This window comes from Symphalangus syndactylus, chromosome 16 (assembly GCF_028878055.3).
Source record: "Symphalangus syndactylus isolate Jambi chromosome 16, NHGRI_mSymSyn1-v2.1_pri, whole genome shotgun sequence".
NCBI lineage: Eukaryota > Metazoa > Chordata > Mammalia > Primates > Hylobatidae > Symphalangus > Symphalangus syndactylus.
The window spans coordinates 55,017,200-55,028,931 of record NC_072438.2 but is presented as its reverse complement, the minus strand read 5'-3'; the positions used below and the strand labels follow the sequence as shown (position 1 = coordinate 55,028,931).

Below are 11,732 nucleotides of genomic sequence, written 5' to 3'. Positions count from 1 at the left end.
CCTAAATTATTAGATAAATGCAATACAGTCTATGAAAGAACAAGTAAAGCCCTACAACATCAAGGTATGGAGAGAAATACTTTAACAAAGTTAATGTATATATAAGTGGAGGGGAAACTAGAAAGGATTTGAAGAGGTATACTAAGCTGTAGTTATACTACTGGAAAAAATGTTTCATGGCAGCAGCATTTTGACTCATCTATAAACATGTGGGCCAGGGAACAATAAAAATATGAGGTTGTTTGGACACAGGTGACCTTTAAAGAGTTTTGACTTAGGACTTTCTCAGCAAAGGAAATTGACAGCTGTAATCAAGATTTAACTACAGAGAAAGACAAAGGCCTTAGAAAACCATAAAAACATTATTAAGTCTAAATGTAAAATAAAACCTATAATATTATCATTCCAAAACCGGCATGAAATGGTCTAACAGGAATGTGTGTTTGGAGGGAACCTCAAGAACAGCCTCCATGCTCTTTCTTCTCTCATTCTCCAAATTTTACATATCAAAATCATAGGAGGGGAAACAACTCCTATCATTTTAATTGTTTCTAAGAAGTCTGTGTATGTCAGAAGCTAGTTTTGAACACAACTGTAAGAGGAGAAAGCAAAGAGGGGCTAGAATAGAGAAGCAAAGAGGAAAGGATATAATGAATGTATCTTGTTTATGATACAGATTCAATAAATACTTGTCAGCTGATAGAAAAGAGAAGACAAATTTGTAATTTTGAATCCTAGGTAATCACAAAATTCTTTCATTCTCCATTTTCAGGTAGTCTAATATCAAAAGGCATTTTAAAATCTAATCATTAGAAATGCAAAAGTCGGAGGGTGGGCCAAGATGGTCAACTGGAAGTAGCAGTGGTCTGCAGCTCTCACAGAGAGGAATGAAAAGAGGAAAGAAAGAGTAAGTTTATTCTGCACCTTCAACTGAGGTATCCAGGTTCTTGCACTGGGACTGACTAGGCAAACAGCTTGACTCATGCAGAGCGAGGAACAGAAGCAGGGTGAGGCAATGGCCCACTTGGATGCAGCATGGAGCCAGAAGAGCCCCCACCACCAGCCAAGAAAGGTGATGAGTGATTGTGCAACCCTGCCCTGACTTGGGAAACCACGCTTCTCCCACGGATCTTTGCAACCCACAGATCAAGAGATTCTCTCACAAGCCCATGCCACCATGGCCTAGGATCCAAAGCACAAAGCTGTGTGGAGTCTCCTCAGAATGGCCACTCAGGCACTCACGGAGACCCAGTAGTTTTGCATACTCCAGTTCCAGGAATTCGTGCAAGGCAGGAGATCCCTCCATGCATTACCCTAGGAAGGGGGCTGAATCCAAGGAACCAGGCAGCAGTGTTCTCTGGGCTCCATTCCCATGGCACCTCACAAGACCCACTGGCTTGGAATTCCAGCCAGCCAGTGGTAGCAGGCTGGAGACTGCCTGACATAGACCGAACTCCTGGGAGGAAGGGTGGCCGCCAACTCTGTGGTTGGAGTCAGCTGTGCTAGCCTGCTGGCTCTGGAAAGTCCAGGTGGTCCAGACCAGGAGTTCCCCACAATGCGGTACAGCTGCTGTGCCAGATCGTGGCCAGACTGCTTCTTTAAGTGGGACCCTAATCCATCCCTCCTCACTGGGCAAGGCCTCCCTGTGAGAATTTCAGCAACTCCAGCCAGGGTTATACGAACAGAACTCTGATGACGGAGTCCCTGGAGGAGGAGCGACCGCTGTCTCTGTGGTTCAGCCAACAGCCTTTCCAGCCTGCTGGCTCTGGAGAGTCAGGGCAGTCTGGACAAAAGGGGTTCCCCCCAGAGCACCACACCTGCTCCACCAAAGGGCAACCAGATGTCTTCTGTAAGTGGGACCCTGATCCCATTCCTCCCAACTGGCTGAGACCTCCCAACAGGGGTCTCCAGATACCTCGTAAAGGAGCGTTCGGGCCAGCATCAGGTCAGTGTCCCCCTGGGATGGAGCTCCCAGAGGAAGGGGCAGGCTGCCATCTTTGCTGTTCTGCAGCCTTCACTGGTGATACCTCCAGATGCAGGAGAGATTGAGGTGATTAGGGTCTGGAATGGACCCCTGGAAAACCACAGCAGCCCTATGGAAGAAGGGCCTGACTGTTAAAAACAGAAAGCAACAACAACATCGACAAAAAGGACCCCACAAAAGCCCCATTCAAAGGTCAGCAACTTCAAAGATCAAAGGTAGATAAGCCCACAAAGATGAGAAAGAATCAAGGCAAAAACACTGAAAACTCAAAAAGCCAGAATGTGTCTTCTCCTCCAGATGACCACAACATCTCTCCGGCAAGGGCACAGAACTGGGCTGAGGCTGAGACAGCTGAATTGACAGAAGTAGGGTTGTGAACTTTGCTGAGCTAAAGGAACATGTTCTAACCCAATGCAAAGAAGCTAAGAATCATGATAAAACAATACCGGAGCTGACAACCAGAATAGCTAGTTTAGAGAGGAACATAACTGACCTGATAGAGCTGAAAAACACAACATGAGAACTTCACAATACAATAACAAGTATCAACGGCTGAACAGACCAAGCGGAGGAAAAAAATCTCAGTTTGAAGACTATTTTCTGAAAGAAGACGGGCAGAAGAGAATAGAGAAAAAAGAATAAAAAGGAATGAACAAATATGGGATTATGTAAAAAGACCAAAACGATGAATGATTGGGGTACCTGAAAGAGATGGGGAGAACAGAACCAAGTTGGAATGCATACTTCAGGGTATCATCCAGGAAAACTTCCCCAACCTAGCAAGACAAGGCCAATAATCAAATTCAGGAAATCCAGAGAACCCTAGTAAGATACTCCACGAGAAGATCAACTCCAAGACACATAATCATCAGATTCTCCAAGGTCGAAATGAAGGAGAAAAAAAAAAAAATTAAGGGCAGCCAGACAGAAAGGCCAGGTCACCTACAAAGGGAAGCCCATCAGACTAACAGAGGACCTCTCAGCATAAACCCTACAAGCCAGAAGAGATTGGGGGTCAACATTCAACATTCTTAAAGAAAAGAATTTCTAACCCAGAATTTCATATCTGGCCAAACCAAGCTGCATAAGTGAAGGGGAAATAAGATCCTTTTCAGACAAGCAAATGCTGAGGGAATTCATCACCACCAGGTCTGCCTTGCAAGAGCTCCTGAAGGAAGCACTAAATATGGAAAGGGAAAACCGTTACCAGCCACTACAAAAACACACTGAAGTACACAGACCAGTGACCCTGTGAGGTAACCACATAAACAAGTCTGCAAAATAACAAGCTAACATCACGACAGGATCAAATGCCCACATAACAATATTAACTTTAAATGTAAATGGGCTAAATGCCTCAATTAAAAGACACAGAGTGGCAAGCTGGATAAAGAGTCAAGACCCATGCTATCTTCAAGACACCCATCTCACATGCAAAGACACATATAGGCTGAAAATAAAGGGATGAAGGAAAATTTGCCAAGCAAATGGAAAACAGAAAAAAGCAGGCGTCGCAATCCTACTTTCTGACAAAACAGACTTTTAAACCAACAAAGATCGAAAAAGACAAAGAAGGGCATTACATATGGTAAAGGGTTTTTAATTCAACAAGAAGAGCTAACTATCCTAAATATATATGCAACCCAATACAGGAGCACCCAGATTCATAAAGCAAGTTCTTAGAGACCTACAAAGAGACTTAGACTCCCACACAATAATAGTGAGAGATTTTAACACCCCTCTGACAATATTAGACAGAACATCGAAACAGAAAATTAACAAAGACATTAAGACCTGAACTCAGCTCTGGATTAAGTGGACCTGATAGATGTCTACAAAACTCTCCACACAAAAACAACAGAATATACGTTCGTCTGATCACCACACAACACTTACTCTAAAATTGATCACGTAATAGTCCTCTGCAAATGCAAAAGAACTGAAATCATAACAGTCTCTCAGACCACAGCACAATCAAATTAGAACTCAAGATTAAGAAACCCACTCAAAACCACACAACTACATGGAAAGTGAACAACCTGTTCCTGAAAGGCTCTTGGGTAAACAATGAAATTAAGGCAAAAATCAAGACTTTCTTTGAAACTAATGAGAACAAAGAGACAAAGAGACAACATATCAGAATCTCTAGGATGCAGCTAAGGCAATGTTAAGAGGGAAATTTACAGCACTAAATGCTGACATCACAAAGCTAGAAAGATCTCAAATCAACAACCTAACATGACAACTAAAAGAACTAGAGAACCAGGAGCAAACAAACTCCAAAGCTAGCAGAAGAACTGAAGGAGATAGAGACAAGAAAAACCCTTAAAACAAAACAAAACAAACAAAAAAATGAATTTAGAAGCTTTCTTTTTAATTAATAAAATAGATAGACTGCTACCTAGAATAATAAAGAAGAAAAGGGACCAGGCACAGTGGCTCACGCCTGTAATCCCAACATTCTGTGAGGCCAAGGTGGGCGATCACTTGAGGACGGGAGTTCAAGACAAGCGTGGCCAACAAAGTGAAACCCCGTCTCTACTAAAAATACAAACAAGTTAGCTAGGCGTGGTGGCACATGCCTGTAATCCCAGCTATTTGGGTGGCTGAAGCATGAGAACTGTTTGAACCCAGGAGGCAGAGGAGCTTGCAAGTGAGCCAAGATTGTGCCACTGCACTACAGCCTGGGCGACAGAGCAAGACTCTGTCTCAAAAAAAAAAAAGAAGAATCAAATAGACACAATCAGAAATTATAAGGAGAATATCACCAGTGACGCAAGAGAAATACAAACAACCATCAGATAATACTATAAACACCTCTATGTACATAAACTAGAAAATCTAGAAGAAATAGATAAATTCCTGGACACATACACCCTCCCAAGACTGAACCAGGAAGAAACTGAATCCCTGAATAAACCAATAATGAGTTCTGAAATTGAAGAGGTAATAAATAGCCTGCCAATCAATGAAAGCCCAATACCAGACAGATTCACAGCTGAATTCTACCAGAGGTACAAAGAATGGCTGGTACAATTTCTACTGAAACTATTTCAAACAATTGAAAAGGAGAGACTCCTCTGTAACTCATTTTATGAAGCCAGCAACATCCTGATACCAAAACCTAGCAGAGATACAACAAAAAAAGAAAACGTCAGGCCAATATCCCTGATGAATGTTGATGCAAAAATCCTCATATAATACTGGCAAACTGAACCCAGCAGCACATCAAAAAGCTTATCCACCAAGATCCAGTTGGCTTTATCCTCGGGATGCAAGGTTGGTTCAACATACGCAAATGAATAAATGTAATTCATCACATAAACAGAACTAAAGACAAAAACCACATGATTATCTCAATAGACACAGAAAACGTCTTCAATAAAATTCAACATCCCCTCACGTTAAAAACTCTCAATATACTATGTATTGAAGGAAATATCTCAAAATAAAAAGAGACACATATGACAAACCCACAGCCAATATCATACCGAATGGGCAAAAGCTTGAAGCATTCCCTTTGAAAAGCGGCACAAGACCATGATGCTCTCTCCCACCACTCCTACTGAACATAGTTTTTGAAGGTCTGGTCAGGGCAATCAGGCAAGAGAAAGAAATAAAGCATATTCAAACAGGAAGAGAGGAAGTCAAATTATCTTTGTTTGCAGATGACATTAATCTATATCCAGAAAACCCCATCATTTCAGCTCAATAGCTTCTTAAGCTGATAAGCAACTTCAGCCAAGTCCCAAGATACAAAATCAATGTGCAAAAATCACTAGCATTCCTATACACCAAAAACAGGCAAGCAGAGAGCCAAATCATGAATGGTCTCCCATTCACAATGCTACAAAAAGAATAAAATACCTAGGAATACAGCTAACAAGGGAAATGAAGGACCTCTTCAAGGAAAACCATAAACTATTGCTTAAGGAAATCAGAGAAGAAACAAATGGAAAAACATTCCATGATCATGGATAGGAAGAATCAATATAATATCAAGAAAATGGCCATACTGCCTAAAGTAATTTATGGATTCAATGCTATTCCCATTAAACTACCACTGACACTCTTTACAGAATTAGAAAAAAACTATTTTAAAATTCATATGGAACCAAAAAAGAGCCCCAATAGCCAAGACAATCCTAAGCAAAAAGAGCAAAGCTGGAAACATCATGCTACCTGACTTCAAACTATACTACAAGGCTACTGTAACCAAAACGGCATAGTACTGGTACAAGAACAGACAAATGGACCAATGGAACAGAATAGAGAACTCAGAAATAAGACTGCACATCTACAGCCATCTGATCTTTGACAAACCTGACAAAAACAAGCAATGGGGAAAGGATTCCCTATTTAATAAATGGTGCTAGGAGAACGGGCTAGCCATAAGCAGAAAACTGAAACTAGACCCCTTCCTTACACCTTATAAAAAATTTACTCAAGATGGATTAAGGACTTTAATGTAAAACCCCAAACTATAAAAACCCTGGAAGAAAACCTAGGCAATACCATTCAGGACATAGGCATGGGCAAAGGTTGCATGATGAAAACACCAAAAGCAATTGCAACAAAAACAAAAACTGACAAATGGGACCTAATTAAACTAAAAAGCTTCTGCAGAGCAAAAGAAACTATCATCAGAGTGAACAGGCAACCTACAGAATGGGAAAAAATTTTTGCAATCTATCCATCTGACAAAGGTCTACTATCTAGAGTCTACAAGGAACTTAAACAAATTTACAAGAAAAAAACAAACAACCCTATTAAAAAGTGGGCAAAGAACATAAACAGACACTTCTCAAAATAAGACATTCGTGGGGCCAACAAACATGAATAAAAGCTCATCATCACTGATCATTAGAGAAGTGCAAATCAAAACCACAATGAGATACCATCTCACACCAGTCAGAATGGCAAGAAACAACAGATGCTGGCTGGCGAGGCTGTGGAGAAAAAGGAACATTTATACTGCTGGTGGGAGTGTAAATTAGTTCAACCATTGTGGAAGACAGCGGGGTGATTCCTCAAAGATCTAAAAGCAGAAATACCTTTTGACCCAGCAATCCCATTACTGGGTATATGCTCAAAGGAATATAAATCATTCTATTATAAAGATGTATGCATGCATGTGTATGTTCATTGTGGCACTATTCACAATAGCAAAGACATGCAATCAACTCAAATACCCACCAATGATAGACTGGATAAAGAAAATGTGGTACATATACACCATGGAATACTATGCAGCCATAAGAAAGAACGAGTTCATATCCTTTGCAGGGACACAGATGGAGTTGGAAGCCATTATTCTCAATAAACTAATGCAGGAACAGAAAACCAAACACCACATGTTCTCACTTATAAGTTAGAGCAGAACAGTAAGAGCACATGAACACACTGTGGGGAACAACACACACTGGCGGCTGTCGGGGCGGTGGGGGAAGGGACAGCATCAGGAAGAATAGCTAATGAATGCTGGGCTTAATACCTAGGTGATGGGTTGATCTGTGCAGCAAACCACCATGGCACACATTTACCTATGTAACAAACCTGCACATCCTGTGCATGTACCCCAAAACTTAAAATAAAAATTGAAGGAAAAACAAAAATCTTATCATTAAGGTCTTCTATAAATACTATTTCATCATATCTCAAAATATAGTGAAAAGAGTATTAAACAATTACCATCATTAATTCCTTGGTTGCCTCGTTCCTTCTAAATAACTATGAAACAGGCAAAATATAAATGTTGCTGCCTCTTTCCTTCTTTACTTCCTTCTTAGTTGCCTCTTTCCTTCTGAACACAGAAGAGGCAAGAATTTTCATGTTTGTTGGCCGCATGAATGTCTTCTTTTGAGAAGTGTCTGTTCATGTCCTTTGCCCATTTTTTAATGGGGTGTTTAGAAGGAAAGAGGCAACTAAGAAGGAATTAATATCCTGTTATCTCTGCATTCACTTTGTCTAATTAGTTTTCATTTTTTCCCCCTGGCTTGGTGAGGTCTCTGCCCTATTTACCTCCACTTCACTCAACAACAGGGAATGAATAAAATCTTTCCCAAAGCAGTTTAAACAGTCACTTCCATGAAGTCTTAAAAACATAGACTGGACTGTTTTCTTCAGAGTGGGATAGGCTGAAGAAACACAAAAAACTTGCAAAAAGAAAATGCAAAGAAGGTGTCCATCCTTTCTTGACTTTAGTAGCATGACTATATTCATTCAACAAATATTTATGGAGTGACTGTGCCAAGCAACACAGTTCTTACTTTCCATTTTCAAACACCTGCTACTACTAAATGCAATTAAAATCAAAGTGACTATATTTCCAATTGTTAAGTCAACTTTTTCCTCCTCCCATGATCCTGTCAGCCCTACGATATATTAGCTTTCTAGAAAATTGTACAGGTTCATCCCCAGGATGGATGAATTGATTTGTGTGCCAATTTATCAGCTGTTGGTCCATGTTTCTTTACTGGACACGTTTAATATGCCAAATATACCTGTGAACAGGTGGACTCTGTCTCCTGTGTGCCTCACATCCCTACAAGAGAAGAGACTCCTGCCAGTCAATGCAGACCCCTCCCTTTAATGTCTCGATATGAGGGGAAGTCAGAAAATCCATTTTGGCCTTGGATCCAAAAGATATTCTCCATTTCAGCTTCATCAATAATTAAGCTAATATTTTAAATCTTACCTTATACCTGTGTCCATTTCTCAACTGGTTAAAATTTTATAGAGAAGAGGTAGGTAATGATAATGCCCACGTCACAATACCAATCAGAAAATATAAAAGTCTGGATCAAGTTAAATAAGTAAGGGATTAAACAAAATAGAATAGCACACCCCCTGCCCCTCCTCCCCCTTCTTTCCCTTTACTAAGTCAACAAGACAGCTAGAGATGCCAAGAATTCCAGTTCATAACAGTTCCAAGTTTGGGCTTTCCTGTTATGTTATCATAGAGGATAGGCAGTTTGGTGGCTTGCAGTGATAAAAATAATGTAACCCCTATAGGGAAATTTTAAAAATTCAGCTAGAAGTTATGGTTTTCTTAACCTGATCAACAGAGCAACATGAAATCTTAAGGTAAAAATTTTAAGTTAAGTAAACCTACTTAATTCCAAAAAACATTATGAAACAGCTTACAGAGGCAAACAACAAAATTCATATAAGCTTAAAATCTTCTACTCTTTTATTACGGTATAGTGATCTCCTGCCCTAGTTTAGATTCCACAGTGTTTTCAGGTTCATGTTTTTATATGCCTCCCACCCCTAGCCATCGAAGTACTAAAAAATATTGAAAAGTCTCTAAAAAAAAAAAAAAGCCGCCTAAGGTTCCCAAATAAGTCCATAAAAACCCCTTTCTATAATAACCCCTATTAAGTCACCTCCTTTCCCATCAAACATAATCTATCCAGTCTATTATTCACATATCTGACCATGGCACCAAAAAACATTCATATTGGAGGCCCATGGTCAACTTCTGATATTCAAAACAAACATTCATACATTCTGCTTTTTTATTTGCCTATTTGACTTTCCTTCAAATTCTATTATCTAAAACAATTTCCTTAAATTATACTCAATCCAAGAAATCACTGCAAAAACATTGGCCATAATAAGTTTGCCAAAACTTCTATTATAGCACTTTTGTAAACATAACCAAATCTTCTTTTTTTTTTCCAAAAAAATCTAATTTCTTCTTCCTGCGTAATTTTCTTTAGTGCTTTATCTCTGTTACATATTTTGGTTATTTACTGAGATCTAAAGCTATCAGAAAACCTACATGTTCTGGATAGGAAAAATATTTTTCCTCTGTTTCATACCATTTCCTCTGAGGCCTCGGTTTGTTTTTATTACTATTGGTCTATCCAATCCCACTGTTTTCTCTTAATTCTACTTCCGTCTAGCTGCCCATACATTCAGTGTCTTCAAACCAATATTGGACAGCTTTGATGTCCAACCTTCATATATTTCTTCAACTATTATTCTGAAAGCTACCACTCCATAAACATTCCAGACCTATCAGTCAACCACAACTTGTGATTTAACTTCAACTACCTTCTAACGTGGAAGTGTTCCCATTTTACACAGGTAAGTAAAACTAAAAATCGAAGTCTGAGGAAAAAAACATCAACATACAGAATGTCTGACATTTGGTTCATTTTAAAGCACTTATGAAGTTCAGTTGGCAAAAAGTTGAAATGATGCCCTTTCGTTTTAAGTTGGTAAGAAAAATATATTCTCTATATATCATTTACTCCTTTCAGAAAAGCAACCCAATACATACCTCTGCAGAAAGTGTTTCTTCTGGATTTATCCAAGTAACAGAATAAATCCTCATTATTTTATTATTTTTTAAAATAAGACTAAAATGTGCCTTATAGACACCACTGACTCAGTATGCCAAATGGCTTAAGATTTAACTAGATCATTTGCTGAAATTTTAAACTGAATAAGAGGCTGTAGTTACCTCTTTTTGTAGATGAAGTTTGAAGCAACTGTTTGGCTTTGAGGGAAGTGCGAGGCAAATTTTTCAGCCTTTGCGAAGCTGTTGAAAAATAAGGAACTGTAATATTTGCCTGGAAGTACAAGATAAAGGCTATAGCGTCTGTAAACTTGAATGTTTTAATACAAACTTAAAAATTTATCAAAGAACAGAAGACATAAGGTGCAAATATGTTAGAATCCTAGAAGCAAAAGAATTTTAAAGTGATGCTTAGTGCATTAAGTTGGAAAGAAAAGGGGATAGAACATAAACTTTAAAAAGAGTTTCTTATAGATGAGAAAATCTCCAATATGTCAATTGGTCAAAATATCAAAGAGAAAACAAACCACCACAAACATGCTAGGGATACAAAGAATACAAAGATAAAAGTGATGAACACAAGCACACAGTATGAAGTGCAGCACTTGTTCAACGCAAAAAAAGCAGATTTTGGCAAAGCAGTTATTGTTAGATGAATTGCCCTAATGTGAAACCATAATCTGCATACTCAAAAAGGAGAAGAAAACTCAGAACCCAGCAGGTCCTTGGCCAGTCACAATCTAGTAGCTTTAATATGTTCAATATCATCTTGTAGAGTACAACTAATTTTTCACCTCAGACTTTGGATATCTAAGCTGTGCACATATGTATGCAGGTGGGGAGCAAGCACTGTATGGAATGTTGGTGTGGGCTGAGGGGTTTGGAGGAGTCAGACCATCTCTACCTTTTAAAGTTTTCCACAAGGAAAGCTAAGCTTTCTTCCAAACTCCTAATCTATTAACTGCACTGAAACTCAAAATTAGCAGGTAAAGAGCAGCTCAGGGCCATCCAAGATAAAAGTGGTTTCAATTTCCCCAATATACAGTTACTATGGCTCTGACAGACTGATGAGTCTCACACCTACCAGTGTATTTAAGCGGCTCTAAAATATTTTACTCTACTGATTTGAAAGTCAGATTTCATATACCTTTAGTGTTTATGTGCAAAAAAAGAGAGCTCTCGTCACTCTAAATCTAGCCAGACTGCATAAACGTTATTGGCCTGATAAAAGGATACTTGATATATTGTCAGAAAGAATTAAGATTTCTTGGCCAAGTGAGGTGGCTCATGCCTATAATCCTGGCACTTACAGGCCTTTGGGAGGCCAAGGCAGGAAGATTCGCTTGAGCCCAGGAGTTGGAGACCAGCCTGGGCAGCACGGAGAGACTCTGTCTACACACACACACACACACACACACACACACGCATGCACGCGCGCGC

General features: G+C 39.4%; 1 protein-coding gene across 2 annotated transcripts in view; it reads right to left on the bottom strand.

Annotated features, from left to right (window-relative positions):
- The window catches only part of SLAIN2 (SLAIN motif family member 2), an 84,261-nt gene that overhangs the window by 17,084 nt on the left and 55,445 nt on the right, over positions 1 to 11,732 (bottom strand). Inside the window, exon 7 of one of the 2 annotated variants that reach the window (XM_055245629.2) lies at positions 10,458 to 10,535. The exons of the other annotated variant lie outside the window; for it this stretch is intronic. Within the exon in view, the coding sequence (XP_055101604.1) occupies positions 10,458 to 10,535 (78 nt within the window). The remainder of the gene's footprint in view (positions 1 to 10,457; positions 10,536 to 11,732) is intronic. 2 annotated transcript variants of the gene reach the window in all.